Source organism: Oncorhynchus mykiss, chromosome 16, assembly GCF_013265735.2.
Source record: "Oncorhynchus mykiss isolate Arlee chromosome 16, USDA_OmykA_1.1, whole genome shotgun sequence".
In the NCBI taxonomy this organism is placed as follows: Eukaryota; Metazoa; Chordata; class Actinopteri; order Salmoniformes; family Salmonidae; genus Oncorhynchus; species Oncorhynchus mykiss.
Window position 1 is genome coordinate 15,274,272 of NC_048580.1, and position 18,164 is coordinate 15,292,435.

The 18,164-nt window shown below is 45.5% G+C and overlaps 1 protein-coding gene across 2 annotated transcripts; it reads right to left on the reverse strand.

Annotated features, from left to right (window-relative positions):
• Positions 1–534: 534 nt before the first annotated feature.
• On the reverse strand, positions 535–18,058 carry LOC110491431 (MMS19 nucleotide excision repair protein homolog). 2 transcript variants are annotated; one of them, XM_021564875.2, is made up of 31 exons: positions 17,909–18,058; positions 17,392–17,440; positions 17,177–17,277; positions 16,994–17,079; positions 16,782–16,856; positions 16,594–16,663; positions 16,353–16,481; positions 15,186–15,247; positions 14,686–14,772; positions 14,386–14,460; positions 14,209–14,286; positions 13,935–14,073; positions 11,661–11,815; positions 11,294–11,363; positions 10,258–10,383; positions 9,937–10,018; positions 9,566–9,663; positions 9,277–9,438; positions 8,635–8,790; positions 8,308–8,401; positions 7,893–7,995; positions 7,659–7,733; positions 7,325–7,451; positions 7,127–7,233; positions 6,744–6,800; positions 6,425–6,611; positions 6,223–6,305; positions 3,190–3,354; positions 1,622–1,681; positions 1,381–1,481; positions 535–1,181 (listed from the first exon to the last, which is right to left on the reverse strand). In XM_021564875.2, exons 1-31 carry the CDS (start codon positions 17,994–17,996, stop codon positions 1,151–1,153), a joined length of 3,078 nt encoding a protein of 1,025 aa, XP_021420550.2. In that variant the 5' UTR covers positions 17,997–18,058; the 3' UTR covers positions 535–1,150. The 2 variants fall into 2 exon arrangements, with proteins under 2 accessions (XP_021420550.2, XP_021420549.2); XM_021564874.2 differs by having other exon boundaries at positions 7,659–7,736.
• Positions 18,059–18,164: the final 106 nt, after the last annotated feature.

Sequence of the window (18,164 nt, forward strand, 5' to 3'; positions counted from 1 at the left end):
TGTGGTCTTTCTCTTGCTTTAAAAAATATATTTTACCAGATCTAATGTGTTATTCTCCTACATTATTTTCAAAGGAATCAATAATATGCATATAATTGCTTCAGGTCCTGAGCTACAGGCAGTTTAGATTTGGGTATGTCATTTTAGGTGAAAATTGAATTAGAAAAAAATGGGTCAGTTCCTTGGTTTTTGAGAGGCTCAGCGACGTTAATTCTGAAAGTTGTGTAGTGTACACCTGGCTTAACCAACATTAAGATCACACGCTCTGGAAGCTGCGGACTTCCTCTTTGCTGGTCTCGAATATGGCCACCAGTTAGAATTCCTAGAATGGTCGGGATATTTCTTGTGGCCAGCCTGTAACGGGAGGGGCTATGTGGTTGGCTGCTGTGACATGACCAATAGAAACTGTTTCACTATATTGCGCACATCTGTATCATTACGATTGATATTAGCTTGTTTTAATATTTGATAAAGGATTGTTTTTGGAAACTTCTTCCAGCTTCTTTGATTGAGCTCTTGATTTTAAAGCACTGATTCATTTACAAAAATGGTTTTATTGACAGCTTAAGTTAGACATTTAAATATTGTCCACATATCTTCGGCATATGTTCTGAGTTTCAAAGTTAGCCTAGTGAAATTAAATGTGCAGCCTACCATGTGCCAGCTGCATCAATCCTTCCAATACTGAATACAATGTTGACTCTTCATAATGGCATCGTCACGAGTGATGTTAAACACATTAATATTGTCCTCTATGGTTAGATAGTCAATTACGTAAAATGTACTTAAATCAGTAGCTCTCGTACACAACTGGCAGGGTGAGGTCAACTGTTAGACTTGCAAATCATAATTTCAAGGCATAATATTGTAGCTAGAAATGGTTCTCTCTGTGCCAAGCTTGTTTCAGTGCAGCTCTGAGTCCTTCCATGGTGGACGGTCACCTATAGGTCCACGCCACCATGCAGTGGTGGTCAGAGTGGCAGTACAAAAAAATGGACGTGTAAAAGGTGAAGTGCTGTGGGTGGTGGTGAGATGTCCCAGACTCCAAGGGCAAAACTAGGGTCCCATGCCTGGATCCAAAGCCTCTTCCTCAGGAGCAGGCGGTCCCTCTGTCCCCTCCCACAACCAGTCTGCAATAGTGGGGCCAAACTCACCTTCCCCCTGGACTCCCCAGTAGGAACCTTCACATGAGACACACATTGTAATAAACTTCCATTGACACAATGGAGAGAAATTCAGGGCCTGTTTTTCTCACTGTTAAGCTTGTCATATTGACTTCTGGTCTGTTAGAAATGGAACAGGATTCACCAATGTTATATCAACAGATAGAAATGACTAACCCTTGTAGTTGTGAGAATGTTTGAGAATCTAATGCCTCACCATTCATTGCGTGCCACCACAGCCTCACTCCTCACCATCCTCTTGAGGTCATCCAGGGGCACAGCCAGGGCACGCAGCACCCTCGCACGGAAAGGCATGATCTGCCAGAGGAAGGGTGGGTTTGTTTATGACCAGTTCATAGGAATCGGTTGTTAAAGCCAATCACAATCACTTGTTAAAGTCCCATCTGTGTTGCCAGTTGGCTGACAGAGGTTCTGTGCAGTCCAGGACCGAGTCTTACCTCATGTTCTGGAAAGCGGGAGAGGGCATGGATACAGCGCAGAGAGGCTATCCGCACTTTCTGTGAGGACGAGGAGAGAGACAGACAAAAAAAACGACCTTCATGAGTGAAGATAAGTGTTTTAGCACTGTATGGGGATTGGGGACAATGGTACTCAAGCTTACCTTGGTTCATGTTGCAGCTGAATACTGAATAGTCCATATTTCAAAAACGCTGAGTTGCATTCTGCGGTTTATGACAATTGCATTTCAGGTTAAAGACCACACCGGTACAGTCAAGCAGCATTTCATTTGCAGATGTATTGTGGGTTATAGTGGGTTAGATTCCCGGAACCACACATGACTGTACGTCACTTTGGATAAGTGTCTACTAAATGGCATATTATTGAATGCTCGCGGGGACACGGCTGAATCAACTTCCTCTGGCACAGAGGAATGAGAATAATAAGATACAAGGTCTGTGCGACAACGCTAATGTCAGAGAGAACACATATCTATCTGCCTGATGCTCAGATCTGACTCCTATTTAGGTTTCTCAATACTTGGCATATGTCACGTTTATAATGATAGTGTGTGTGTTTGTCTGCCTGCTGTTGATTGGCAGTGTGTGGTGTCTCATAACATACCCTGTGGACACCCCTTAAAATGAGTCGATTCGGCTATTTCACACACACCAGTTGCCGACAGCTGGATAAAATTGAGCCCACAGCCATGCAATCTCCATAGACAAACATTGACAGTCAAATGGCCTTACTGAAGCGCTCTGACTTTCAGCGTGGACCAACAGCCTGTCACCTTTCCAACAAGTCTGTTTGTCAAATGTTTGCCCTGCTAGAGGTGCCCGGGTTAACTGTGAAACGGGACCGCCTAGTGTTAAAGAGCGCAAAAATAGTCCACCCTCGGTTGCAACACTCACTACCAAGTTCCAAACTGCCTCTGGAAGCAACGTCAGCACAAGAAGAGTTTGTGCGTCGGCTGGAGTGGTTTAAAGCTTGCCGCCATTGGACTCTGGAGTGATGAATCATGCTTCACCATCTGGCAGTCCGATGGACAAATTTGGGTTTGGCGGATGCCAGGATAACGCTACCTGCCCCAATGCGTAGACCCAACTAAAGTTTGGTGGAGGAGGAATAATGGTCTGGGGCAGTTTTTCATGGTTCAGGCTAGGCCCCTTAGGTCCAGTGGAGGGTAATCTTACAGCATACAATGACATTCTAGACGCTTCTGTGCTTCCAACTTTGTAGCAACAGTTTGGACGGCCCTTAATTCAGCATGACATGACAGTGCACAAAGCAAGGTCCATTCAGAAATGGTTTGTTGAGATCGGTTTGGAAGAACACCTTTGGGATGCAGGCCTAATCGCCCGACCGCACTAATGCTCTTGTGGCTGAATGGAAGCAACCCCCCCCAGCAATGTTCCAAAATCTAATGGAAAGCCTTCCCAGAAGAGTGAAGAGGCTGTTATAGCAGCAAGGGGGGACCAACTCCATATGAATGCCCATGATATTGAAATGAGATGTTTGACGAGCAGGCGTCCACATACACTAAGTGGCAAAGTATGATACGTACCATAGCAGGGCTTGTGGTGAGGGTGAGGGTGCGGCCTACTAGCGCCTCCAGCTGAGTGATGAGGGCGGAGGGGGGGTCCATGAGGACAGGTTGCAGGCAGGACAGGGTGGACAGCTGCACCGCCTGGTCTGGACAGGACAGGGCCTCTAGCAGGAGGGGCAGGAGCTGACCAAACAGTGAAGAATATAAAAGGAGGACATCACCACATCCTTAAGATACAGTGCCTTCAGAAAGTAGTCACACATTTTGATGTGTTACAAAGTGCGACTAAAATGGATGTATGTATTTTTTGTCATTTATTTATTTTTGACCCATCTACCACTAGGTGCCTTTCTTTGAGGCATTGGAAAATATTCCTGGTCTTTTTTTGTATTTTATTTAAATAGGCAAGTCAGTTAACACTTATTTACAATGATGGCCTACCAAAAGGCCTCCTGCGGGGACAGGGGCTTGGATTAAAAATAAAATACAGGACAAAACACACATCACGAAAAGAAACACCACTACATAAAGAGAGACCTCAGACAACATAACACGGTAGCGACACAACAACAACACAGTAGCGACACAACAACAACACGGTAGCGACACAACAACAACACGGTAGCGACACAACAACAACACGGTAGCGACACAACAACAACACGGTAGCGACACAACAACAACACGGTAGCGACACAACAACAACACGGTAGCGACACAACAACAACACGGTAGCGACACAACAACAACACGGTAGCGACACAACAACAACACGGTAGCGACACAACAACAACACGGTAGCGACACAACACCAACACGGTAGCGACACAACAACAACACGGTAGCGACACAACAACAACACGGTAGCGACACAACAACAACACGGTAGCGACACAACACCAACACGGTAGCGACACAACACCAACACGGTAGCAACACCACCACATGGTAGCAACACCACCACATGGTAGCAACACAACACAACATGGTACCAACACAACACAACAACATGGTAGCAATACCACATGGCAGAAGAACAAAAGATGGTACAAACATTATTGGGCACAGACAACGGCATGAAGGTAGAGACAACACATCACGTGAAGCAGCCACAAGTGTCAGTAAGAGTGTCCATGATGGAGTCTTTGAATGAAGAGATGGAGATAAAGCTGTCCAGTTTATGTTTTGCAGCTTGTTCCAGTCGCTAGCTGCAGCGAACTGAAAAGAGGAGCGACCCAGGGATGTGTGCGCTTTGGGGACCTTTTAACAGAATGTGACTGGCAGAACAGGTGTTGTATGTGGAGGATGAGGGCTGCAGTAGGTATCTCAGATAGGGGGGAGTATGAGTGCAATGATAAGGAATATTGGTGGCAAATCTGATGGCCGAATGGTAAAGAACATCTAGCCACTCGAGAGCACCCTTACCTGCCGATCTATAAATGATGTCTCTAATCTAGCATGGGAAGGAAGGTCATCTGAATCAGGGTTAGTTTGACAGCTGGGGTGAAAGAGGAGCGATAGCGATAGAGGAAACCAAGTGTAGATTTAACTTCAGCAGCATTTGATATGTGCTGAGAGAAAGCCAGTGTTCCGTCTAGCCATCTCCAAAGTACTTCCATGAGGTGACTACCTCAAGCTCTAAACACTCAGAGGTAGTAATCACACAAGTAGGGGCATTCTTCTTACAAAAAAGGTCATGTGGTTTGGTAAGTTCAAGTGTTTTTGTTTTTTTGAGGGCCAAAAGGGGAGGGTTTACCTACCGTCCCCTAACCGAGACAACGCTGGGCCAATTGTGTGCCGCCCTATGAGACTCCCGATCACAGCAGGTTGTGATACAGCCCGGGAACGAACCAGGGTCTGTAGTGATGCCTCTAGCACTGAGACGCAGTGCCTTAGACCACTGTGCCACTCGGGTTAAGGGCTAAGAAAGGTTTGTTGTTGAGCGTTGAACACAAAATCCAGGGAGGGGCCAGCTGACTATAAGACTATCATCTGCATATAAATAGATGAGCTTCCTACTGCCTGAGCTATGTTGATGTAAATTGGGAAGCGTGTGGGGCCGAGGATCGAGCCTTGGGGTACTCCCTTGATTACAGACAGTGGCTGAGACAGCAGATGTTCTGCACTCTTTGAGAGAGGTAGTTAGCAAACCAGGCCAAAGACCCATCAGACACCAATACTCCTTAGCCGGCCCGCAAGAATGGAATGGTCAGCCGAGTCAAAAATAGCAGCACAACATTGCTTAGATTCAAGGGCAATGGTGACATAATTTTGCTTGACTGAGGGACCTTACAATTATCTGTATGTGTGGGGCACAGATATGGGGTAGTCATTCAAAAATCATGTTAACCCCAATTATTGCACACGGAGTCCATGCAACTTATTATGGGAGTTGTTAATAAGCAAATCTTTACTTCTGAATGTATGGCTTGCCATAAAGGGGTTGAATTCTTAGACTCCAGACATCAGCTTTTAATTTAAAAAAAATAAAAAAATCGTAAAAAATTCTACAAACAAAATTCCAACTTTGACACATCGTAATGTAATCCATTTTAAATTCAGGCTGTAACACAGCAAAATGTAGAAAAAGTCAACGGGTGTGAATACTTTCTGAAGGCACTGTAACAGTACCATAGTGGGATATAATGCTCATCACAGATGTATAAAATAAGAATTTTATAAACTGGGTGGTTTGAGCCCTGAATGCTGATTGGCTAAAAGCAGTGGTATATCAGACCACTGGTATGACATTTATTTTTACTGTTATAATTACGTTGGTAACCAGTTTATAATGGCAATAAGGCACCTCGGGGGTTTGTGGTATATGGCCAATATCCATCGCTACGGGTTGTATCCAGTCACTTCGCGTTGTGCCTAAGAACAGCCCTTAGCTATGGTATATTGGCAATATACCACACCCCTCTCAGATATGTGTTTTAGATTTCAGATTTAAGGAATATATTAATGGAAAAAAATACATTTAAGTTGTTCCTGTTTTTGCTCCCTTGTCTGGCACTTATCTATACTGTTTCACTGGTCCTCTCTACTTACTGCTGGTAGCTCAGTGAGCTGAACCTGTCTGGGTAGGTAGTTCACTATGTGAGACAATGCCTTCAGGTAGCCAGACTTCTTCTCTGTAGAGGGAGAGAAGGAAGGGAAAGTTAAGAATCGGTACAATGAACAGGACTGGTTAACAAGTTTCAACATGTGGCCAGTATCTGTCGTGCATTGAAAATGTGTCCATTTCCGGTACCTGGGGCTGCAGAGTTAAAGCCCTGGACAAGCTTGGCCGAGTTCTCGGTGAAGAAGCGTTGGCGGTACATGATGCGTACGTCGGCGTTGCAACCGCGGTTGAGGACGTCCTGCGAGTCGCTCATCAAGAGAGAGAATCCATCGGCAGCTATCGAACCCAGTTCTGAGTCACTGAGCAGGGAGAAAAGCTGAGAACGACACAGGGTTATTGCTGTGTGTGTGCGGTTACTGAGGTATAGATATTTTTCTAGGGGAGAAGAGACAAAACAATTAAACTACAGACTGTGTGTGTAGGAGGACAGAGGACTCCTGTCCTTTACCTTGTCAGTCAGGGCTGTGGACAGAGGGTGGTAGCGGAGAAGGAGAGCCTTGGCCACCTAAAGACAAAGCCATTCACAACTTAATTAATGAATGGACAGAAAACCATACAATTGGCAAGTCACCATTCACCCTAAAGGAGAGGAGGTCGTAGGAGTATCAGAAACCCCTAGTCTAGAGACACAGGGGGGGTCGTAGGAGTGTCAGAGACCCCTAGTCTAGAGACACGTGGGGTCGTAGGAGTATCAGAGACACTAGTCTAGAGACACGGGGGGGTCGTAGTGTGGGGAGTTCAGTAAGCTAAGAATGGGCTGAGGGGAACGGAGAACGAACGAGAACACATGGAAATCATAGAAACTGATGTGAACAGATAAAATATACTAACCCAGAGCAGCAGCGTGAACGCCTGCGTTCGGACCGAGGAGGACGCACAGTCCAGCTCAGTGGAGATCCTCTTTAATGTCCCGTCTATCAGAGAGTCCAGGGCTTCTCCTGTAGAAACACACAACATTAAATATACCATCTCACCAACATTCACTCGACCAATCACCATTCAGATCAAGGACAGGACTGGAGGACTCACCTGCAGGCCTCTTGTTGACCAGCCCAGCGTAGCACTTGGCGGCTGAGGTGTAGGAGAAGGGATGGTCACAGGTACAGCTCAGCTCCTCCAGTTCTAACAGTAGCCTGTCCATCTGTGGAACCTCCACCTGTCCAGGACACACAGTCAGTCGGTCAATGATAACGGGCTAAATTAAGCCATTCAATGTCAGGATATGTTAAGAATGCAACACCCGAGTATCCGGCGTAACGCATTAAACCGGTATCCATTGTATGATCATTTAACAGTACAAACACAGTTACAGTGTGGTTTTGAGGCCCTGTGATGAGTAGCAGACATTTTAGGGCGTTCTTACACTCCGTGGCAGTGAGCACACACAGCCCATGAGAAGACACACCATCTGGGACTGGCGCCAGGAGTCACCTGCCTGCTTCTGGAGGACAAGGTCAAAGGACAACCCATTCAATGTACCACTCACAGATACAATGCTCTATTTACTCCCAGCATGCATCCTGTCCCTTGAGTATCCTCAGTAGTAGTGTATTTTGATAAAGGAGATGGCTGGGTGTCTTTAGCATTGAACCCTGACCTTGAGGAGCTGGATCTGGGAGGGGAAGGCATTCTCTGGCAGGAAGGACATGTCACCATCCAGGAAGAGGGACACCGCCCGCGAGGCTGTTTGGCCCGCCAGTCTGGTGACACAGCAGAGCTTAGTAGGTTTACAAAATTCCGGGAACTTTCAATAAACTCCCATTGTTTTCCAGAAATCCTGGTTGGAGGAATCTGGATTTCCTGCCCGTTTCCTCCTGAATCTGGGAATCCTCCAACCAGGAGTTTGGGAAAACCAGGGAATGTATTAAAAGTTCCTAGAGTTTTACAACCCTAGTGGTTAGCACCAAGCCAACATATTTACATATGACATAATACATGTGCCGTCATCAATTATGTGTGCGTGTGTCTCTCGTCTGACTGGGCGGCTGGCTCTCTCAGTGATGCCAACTCACTGGGACTGTAGTCGGGCACAGGTGGTGCTGATGACTGGTACCATGGCTGATAGGACAGACTCCTCCACTAAAGGACTCGGATGGTCTGAGGACCCTTCACATATAAAACAGAGCAGAAAAAAAGCATCAGTCAAAAAGAGTTTGGTCTTCTGCATTTAGTTTGCATAGGTTTGCCAAAACACACCTACTCATTTTCAGAACAGCTCTCCATTGAACCAGAGATTCCTTATCTCAAGGGACTTCCTGGTTCAATAAAGGTTACATGAATCAAAACATTACAATGTGTTGCAGAGGCCTGAATCCATTAGTTGGTCAGAATATTCTCACCCCGCATTGCTGCCTGCAAGGCCAGTCCAAGCAGGCGCGGAATGATGATGTCATGGAAGACGCGGCCGGTCTCTTCAGTGTCCTGGGCATGCTCTGCTATCCTCTGCAGATTGTGGCACACAGAGATCACCTCCTCCAATGAAAACGAGCCAGTGCCTGTTGGGGGTGAGATTACATCTTCATTGTCATCAGAGTCTACTTATACAAAAGGTGCAATATGTAGAAATTGCTCCGCCATTTCTTGGTTGATAGAATTCTAATAGTTCAAGGAATGTATAGTGTAGGGAACCATTGTACCATCTAAACTGCTGGGAAATATATTTTCAACCACCACAAAAATTATGTTTTTCAGCTATTTGAAGCTGGTGTACAAAACCGAAAGTAAATTTCAAAAAGGAAACGGGAAGCATCGAAATAGTGCACATAGAAGAGATCTGCCGCTTCTTAGACTTGCCTTCAATGAGAATAACGTATCTATAGCTCACATTTCTATGGGAATTTGGTCAGGTCCCCCAAAAAGTTAACATATTGCAGCTTTAACATAGAGAGATAGGGGAATTTACCTATACAACGAAACATAAGACATATTTAGAAAGGGTCTACCTATACAAAGACAGAAGAGTGTGTGGTAGTGACACATACCAGTGTGTGAGGAGGTGAGAACCTGTAGCAGGACAGGTGTGCTCTCCTGAACCACACTGGGCCGGGACGACACCGCAGCCAGCGCCGTCAAACACCGCTGACGCACGGCCTGCTGGGAATGTTCCTGGGACAGAGTGGCGCTGTCACCTTGTGCCATGGACTCTGGGAACAGGACAGGAAAGGGTTCAGTTCAGTAACCCTCCTCCGGTTGGAATGATGTCATTGAAGGAACGTAATGATAAAGACCTTTGTTTACATTATTTTGTTTTGACCTTTGACCCTAACCCACCTGAGAAGATCTCCCCCTTCAGCCGTGGAACCATCTTAGAGATGAAGGCTAGAGGATGCAGACAAGCCAGAGCCCCTGCACACTCAACCACAGCCAGGCTGGACAGACAGGGAGAGGCAGAGAGAAGAACCAAACCCTTGTGTTAATTGATTAGGCACACACAGGTTGTGTTTACACAGGCAGCCCAATTCTGATGGGTTATTTTTCACTAACTGGCCTTTTGACCAATCACATCAGATCTTTATCAGCGCTTATCTGATTGGTCAAAATACCAATTAGTGAAATAAAAAAGATCAGAAGTGGGCTGCCTGTGTAAACGTGGCCACCGACTTCTGATTGCCCTCCCAGAAGAACTGAAAACAGGTACTAACCTGACTTTAGCATCTTCCTCCTCCAGGATGAGCTTGGTGAGGTGGTCAACAGCCAGCTCCACATCTGACTCTAACAGCAGGACTAGGAGAGAGGTGGGAGAGGTCAACCTATACGTCTCAGCATAGTAAGGGGAGATGTAGCACAATCTGAAAGGCCAATTAAATGTATTCTCTATCCCACAAGCTGAACAGCATGTGAACAAAGACTCATGCTGACTTCAATTCAATCCTGTGTAGCAGTGAGATGAGCTCAAAAGGTCTCAAATGTGTTGGTCAGGTATATGTTCATTGGAAGAGGGATTGTGAGGTCAGGAGTCTCACCTGTCTGTTGGCTCAGGGCAGTGAGCACACGCAGTGATGTGATCTGGAGCCCAGCACTGTTCTCAGACAGAGCAGAGAACACTATACTGCAAAGAGACTGCCTGAAGTCCAACAGCACACTCTCATCTGGCGAGAGGAGAGAGGATGAGGGGGGGGGGGGGGGGAGAGGGACAAAGAAAGTAGGGAAGGAGGAAGAGAGAAAAGGGAGAGAAGAAGAGATATGAGAGTGGTGGGAAAAGGTTAATAGAATAATTCACACCGCCACATATCACACAAACCAGGAGGGAACATTTCATGAGGGACTGAGTTCTTGTACAGTAGAGATGGCTGGATATTTTCATCATTCCTAAAGCATGAATTATGCTTGGGCAAGTTCTAACGGCGTTCTGCTTCAAATACTCTTCCAAATGGAGCCCTGAAATGAAGCATTGTAAATCACTTGTTTAGATACAGAGGCAGAACTTGAAAGGAGGAACAGGGGACATTAAATCTCTAAAAGTCTAAGCCGTTTGGGGGGGTGGGGGTGGGGGCGATGACAAAATATTTAACCCACAGAACTACCTGCGTACTTTGTATGGGTTACAGTCAGACGAGTTCAGGGACACTTGTGGGGTCAGAGCAAAATGAAGAAAACCATCGTGTTTGTGCGAGTCACCCCTTTCCATAGTGTAGTCACATTACTTTGTAGCTCAAACTAAAGGCCATAAATTACAGACAGAAATTGGCACATCAGTTACTGACTTTAAACGAGTCCCATTGGAGTCCCATGCTGTGGGGCTCGTAGAGCAAAACAGAGAACACCATCATTACAGACGTTTTCGTGAGAAGACCAATTTCTCATGGGCTGACAAACCGCAGATGCGCAAGGCCAACATAGGAGGATGTGGCGGATTGAGAGTTAGCCCATGCAACAACAACAAAAAAGACATGTCAGACGAGTTTTGATAGAGATTATTTTATTATGTTACCTAGACTGATGCACGGCTCTTAATGATCGTGGCACAAAGAGCGGGACAGTAATGAACGTTACACTTACCCTCCTCTGAAGACTTCACTGGCTGGACGAAGCCCTGTAACACCTCCAGTAGGGTGCGCCGCTGAGCACACTACACGGGGGAGGACACAGACAGATATTTAAGATTTCTGTAGGAACCAAGCCAGAACCAAGATACTTACAACAGGCTGGGCCGCCTACATGTCCTGTGGCAGTATTGGGTCAGCAAAAGGCCATAACTTACAATGCAGTAACACTGTGATTTTGACTATGTGGGAAGCCAGCAAAACACACAATGTGAGAAATCTGACTCGCGGAACTGACTCAAATCATTACCAACAGTCAAGAATGGGAGACGAGCGTCAACACTGACGGAAATGGAACGACCTAGCTGGCTGGTGTGACTCACTTGTGTTCGGCTGTTGTATTGTTCTATGAGGGACGGCATGATGGCGGCTGCAACTCTGTGGCTCGCCCTGTAGGAGGCGGTAGAGGTGGCCTGCAGCAGCTTTGCGCTGGGCCACACCAGCTTCAGGTCCGGCTCACACAGGTGGTGCTGACAGTCTACAAAACATTAGGCTGGGTTGGTACATTGGTGATGGCGCGTGTATTTTATTATTTATTTCACCTTTATTTAACCAGGTAGGCTAGTTGACAACAAGTTCTCATTTACAACTGTGACCTGGCCAAGATAAAACATAGCAGTGTGAACAGACAACAACACAGAGTTACACATGGAGTAAACAAGTCAATAACATAGTAGGAAGAAAAAGAATCTATATACATTGTGTGCAAAAGGCATGAGGAGGTAGGCAATAAATAGGCCATAGGAGTGAATAAATACAATTTAGCAGATTAACACTGGAGTGATAAATGATCAGATGAACATGTGCAGGTAGAGATACTGGTATGCAAAAGAGCAGAAAAGTAAATAAAATAAAAACAGTATGGGGATGAGGTAGGTAAATTGGGTGGGCTATATACCGATGGACTATGTACAGCTACAGCGATCGGTTAGCTGCTCAGATAGCAGATGTTTAAAGTTGGTGAGGGAGATAAAAGTCTCCAACTTCAGAGATTTTTGCAACTCGTTCCAGTCGCAGGCAGCAGAGAACTGGAAGGAAAGGCGGCCAAATTAGGTTTTGGCTTTAGGGATGATCAGTGAGATACACCTGCTGGAGCGCGTGCTACGGGTGGGTGATGCCATCGTGACCAGTGAACTGAGATAAGGCGGAGCTTTACCTAGCATAGACTTGTAGATGACCTGGAGCCAGTGGGTCTGGCGACGAACATGTAGCGACGGCCAGCCGACTAGAGCATACAGGTCGCAGTGGTGGGTGGTATAAGGTGCTTTAGTAACAAAACGGATGGCACTGTGATAAACTGCATCCAGTTTGCTGAGTAGAGTATTGGAAGCTATTTTGTAGATGACATCGCCGAAGTCGAGGATCGGTAGGATAGTCAGTTTTACTAGGGTAAGTTTTGCGGCGTGAGTGAAGGAGGCTTTGTTGCGAAATAGAAAGCCGACTCTAGATTTGATTTTGGATTGGAGATGTTTGATATGAGTCTGGAAGGAGAGTTTGCAGTCTAGCCGGACACCTAGGTACTTATAGACATATTCTAGGTATCAGGACATTGTGCTGGATTATATGAAGTGTGTATACCTAAACCTATCTGGGTGTAAATAACGCACAGTGTGGTGAGTCGAAGGTGGAAGGTTGCGAGTAAGCATCGAGAGCAGACAGGTAGCAAGGAGCCTGAGATTTATTTGCCATCATCTATAGCCAAGCTGCCACTCTGGAGATGTCTCCCATCTCCCCCACCTCGCTCTCTCAATTTTAAAAAGGCTTCAATTTAAGGGGCTTTATTGGTATGGGAAACATATGTTTACATTGCCAATGCAAGTGAAATAGATAATAAACTAAAAGTGAAATAAACAAAAAAAGTTGACATTAAACACACAAAAGTTCCAAAAGAATAAAGACATTTCAAATGTTATTATGTATATATACAGTGTTGTAATGATGTGCAAATAGAAAAATAAAAACCTATAACCTATAAGTATATAAGTATAACCTATATTTACAATGGTGTTTGTTCTTCACAGGTTGCCATTTTCTTGGGGCAAGAGGTCACAAATGTTGCTGCTGTGATGGCACACTGTGGTATTTCACTCAATAGATATGGGAGTTTATCAAAATTGGATTTGTTCAAATTCTTTCTAGGTCTGTGTAATCTGAGGGAAATATGTCTCTCTAATATAGTCATACATTTGGCAGGAGGTTAGGAAGTGCAGCTCAGTTTCCACCTCATTTTGTGGGCAGTGTGCACATAGCCTGTCTTCTCTTGAGAGACAGGCCGCCGAAGGCAGACCTTTCTCAATAGCAAGGCTATGTTCACAGTACATAGTCAAAGATTTCCTTAATTTTTGGTCAGTCACAATGGTCAGGTATTCTGCCACTGTGTACTCTCTGTTTAGGGCCAAATAGCGTTCTAGTTTACTCTGTTTTTTCCTCTCTCAACACCTCTCCTACTGTGGTAAGCACTGAGGAGAACAACTGCCAAGTCCGTCTCCCTCTCACACATTTCCAAATACACTGACCCCACACAATAACAAAATAGACAAACACCTTCGACATTAGTTGGCTCCTGTTCCCAGAACCAGATTTGTTTGAGGGGTTACCTTTGAGGACCAAGTCGAGAAAGACATTGAGGTAGTCTTCAGAGTCAGAGTTGAGGACGGAGCGGGAGATGCAGGCTGTCAGGGCACTGAGGGCAGCTAGACCAGCGGACTCCACCCTCTCACTGGCTGTCTGGAACACCTGCACAGGGATGGAGGCCAATCAAACTCTCCATTCAGACTATCAAGATGCCTCGTGTACTGTTCGAGACACTTTCACACAATTCTAATAGTAATTTTCGATGTTGCCAGCCCCCCAGGTTTCATTGAAACGCACCTCCCTGCGCAGCGAGGCCCAAAGGCCTGGTAGGAATTCGGCTAGCTCTTTATGTTCATACACAGAAGCACAGGCAGTCTGCAACACGAGGATGAAACACAGCTCATTAAGACATGAATGCCATTTACTTTATATATAAACCACAAAGATGATCTGAGGTGACAAACATGGTCTTACCAGAGTCTGCAGGGAGTCCACCTTGGCACTCTGAACATCTGAGTCCAGCTTCTCAATGATCAGCGGCAGCAGGAACTGTTGAAGCGAGACAATCAACAAATCATGACTACACACACCCAAACGCTTTCACTTGTCCACTTTCTGTCTCTCACAAACATACAACCATACACAAAGACTATATCTGATGTCCTTTAACATTCTAAAAGGCTATATGTTGTGTGGTCTCGCTTGCCAGACACGGCAGATGTGGGAAGAGACGACGCATTGTGTGTAGCGTGCAGTACAGTACGTCTTCCCCACCTCTGCAAAGCGTGGTGTTCCAGTGAGCACGGCCCTCAGGGCGAGGATCAGCTCTTCCTGGGTGATGCCGTGGGGGTCATTGGGTGGCTGGGTGGCGACACACAGAGACAGCCATGGATGTCAACCATTTCAAAACACGGAACAACTCTAACATTCCGTTTTTATTTACTGAATGAACTTAGTTCCAGCTCATCAAAAGACCTTCCTTAATACTCTTAACTCTTAAAAATGAATGTCCATCAAGTACTGTTCTGAGTGATCTCCACTATCAAGCTCAATCTGAATCACAAAAAAATAAATAATGGAATAATACAAGCTGTCTGTCAAAGTGTTTGGACTCGGGGCATATCCATTTCCTATAATCCTCTGCCAGATGCTAGTCGGTGTCACACGGCTCAGGTATCAGAGCACACAGGACAGCGAGTCACATACGCATTGTCTCCTGGGTAGGTTCATCTGGCGGGTCTAAGTCCACAACAGCTGCACAAACAAACACTTACCGGGCTGAAGTCTATGGGGAAATAGCAGGATGTAACTTCAAACAGCTCCTCTGTGAATTTACCTGAATAAAGAAACACAGACATAATATTACCGTCTACGGATTGAGGAATCGTTAGATAATACATGTATTAAATCTCTAACACTTTCCGTTGGTGACACCATTCCCTGATTTGGTCGCACAAAAATGTTGTTGCGGCACCACGCAATATATATATATATATATTTTTGCAATCACCTTATGAAATCATTCACAGTGCTACTTAGTTGGTATGCTTCAAGACATACGTTTCATCCAACATGTACAAGCAGAAATGCATGAACAGGATGTGCAATCTAAACCAGTGACTCGGGAACTCCGCTCCATATGGCTAGCTCTCAGGAGAGCTGTTCTCAGTCATGACATGCAGGTTTTTCCATGCCTCCGCACACCCTAATCTCTCTCTCAGATACAATTTCAGACACTGGTAGTCTAAACAACACGAGCAGCACTCGCGAGACTACACTAAGTTACTTCCGAAACATGACTCAGCTTCAATTAGTCTCTGTCCATCCGTCACTCACCACAGACTAAACAAGCAGAAGCCAATGCTTCATTTCTCGTAACCAGGACAGGGTTAATCCACAACAAAAAGTCAAGAGTTCATATCACGCCTTGACACCGTGTCGCTATTGTTACCCGACACCGTGTCGCTATTGTTACCCGACACCGTGTCGCTATTGTTACCCGACACCGTGTCGCTATTGTTACCCGACACCGTGTCGCTATTGTTACCCGACACCGTGTCGCTATTGTTACCCGACACCGTGTCGCTATTGTTACCCGACACCGTGTCGCTATTGTTACCTGACACTGTGTTGGTGAGTTTGGGTCACCTGTGTGCCGCACACGTTTAGAGGGTCTTTTTTCCCTGCTTGTCATTATAGCACGTTTTCCTAAGACACAGCTGATCAATTTCCTCGAGCAATGTAATTTCCCTGTTCCTGATTGAATACAAACCTGCCTTCACCTCATTACTGAGGAAGCAATTAAACAAAGATGAAAGTGTTACAAGTTCACTCAATGCCCAGTAAACCTGAGCAACATTGAAACACAAGACGACAGCACAACTAAAAAGGTACATAAAACACGTTTGTAAAGTCTGGAATAACAACGTGTGTGTTCTCACCCAGATCATAGCCTCCATGGATGATTTTCCTAGCGATCTGGAAGGCCAGGAGAAGATTGCGTGGGTCCCTCTCCCCATCCACTGACTGGACAAACCCAAAGACAAAGTCTGCACCCAGGCCCTTCAGCTCTGTGGGATGGGAAAGTGGTCAACAACTTGCAGATAATGCAACATGCAGATAAGCAACATACAGAGCATGCTGGTTTCTCCATGATAGCTACCACTCTACCTCAGCTCTTACCTGACTCCCTGGATTCCATAAGCTGGGTTAGGATGTTGTAAACACATGATCGCTCCACCAGCATCAGGGACTGTAGTGACACAGAAAGCAGAAACAGGGTCAGGGGTAATGCAGTATAAGAAACATAGAGGCCCCCTCTGTATGCTAATTATTTAGGAGACTTGACAGGGCAGGTTGGATGTGCTCACCTGCACATGAACGTCCTGGAAGAGTGATTTCAGAATGGACACCGCAGACCCAGGCGGCAACACTGAGCATTTTGTCTGAGAGGGTATTTCAAAATGTTGGTCAGGAATAGGCCAGATTTACTCTTGTCTGTCAGTTCACATTTGACAATATTCGCATTTCTATCTAACATTCCCGTCAAACTTAACATCAGGCTACTAAGACTGAGACTTACCAGCGCTTTCATCCCCTTTAAGACATGTGGTGTGATGACATAGTGGTCCTTGAGTCTGTTCTCATAAAACGCTAGAAGGACGTCCACTGAGGGCAAAACAAATAGACGATAATCAATAGCCAATGACAGGACATATAGCACCCACAAACCAAAACGACACAGATGTGTTATAGTGCGGTTTACCTTCTCTCTCTGTGAGGTCTCCATGGCACTGCTGCAGGACATTGGAGAGGAGCTGGACACCACGGGCTCGGGTCTGGGGTTGGGAGCTGGCCAGATGCAATCTGCACAGAGACAAGATGGTCAGCGTGTTAGTGTTGGCTGAAACGGCATGACATTGAAGTTGATGACAATGATAGTGACTGGGACAATAATGATTAATGTATCTTAAACATTACCCCAATGCTTCAACCAACTGTAGTATTGTAAACTGTCCAGCCTTGAGTCCTAATCAAAGGAAAATGCATTTATTCAGCCAGAGGAAAGACAAGTGGTCAATGAGTAAGATATATCATGCAGACACTTTTAGGGGACAGGGAAGTAGGTTCAGAGTCTAATGTCAAAGACACTTTGTGCTAATATGTTGAGAAAAAACATTTTCACAGCAGGCTGGTTAGAAAGTTAGCAAGCAAGTTGTGGCCAACAACATATGTTCATTCGCTTGACTTCAAAGACATTGATTGCCACTTTGTATACGTTGATAGCTACTGAACAGGCTGTTGTTGTCCGTTTTTGTAGTATGCACTTGAACCAATGACGGGTTAAACACAGAAAGTAACGTTAAGAGTTGATGGCCTGCTGCTAGCTAGCATGCTAGCCAGAAGTCATGCTGGGCCACCAGTCACGCGCGATTTCTGTATCGTTCATTGGCTTTCATCTCAAAAACCAAATCAGAGAGAAAGGTGGCTGAAATACCTGTTGCGGTGTCGGCGGCCTTGCTGTCCTGTTGTCCCGAAACAAATTCTTCTACCAAGCCCACTAGCAAGGCACTACCCGCAGCCATCACGAACAGCCTTGGTTCAACCAAACTGAAGTGAGCATGCGTGGAAAGTTCTTGCGATTACCCTGAGAGCAGTCACAAAAAAAGTAATAATATCAAATATGATATTGAACCCCATGCATAAATGTGCAAAACCTTTTTTTGCAATGTATTAAAGCTGTACATTCTTTA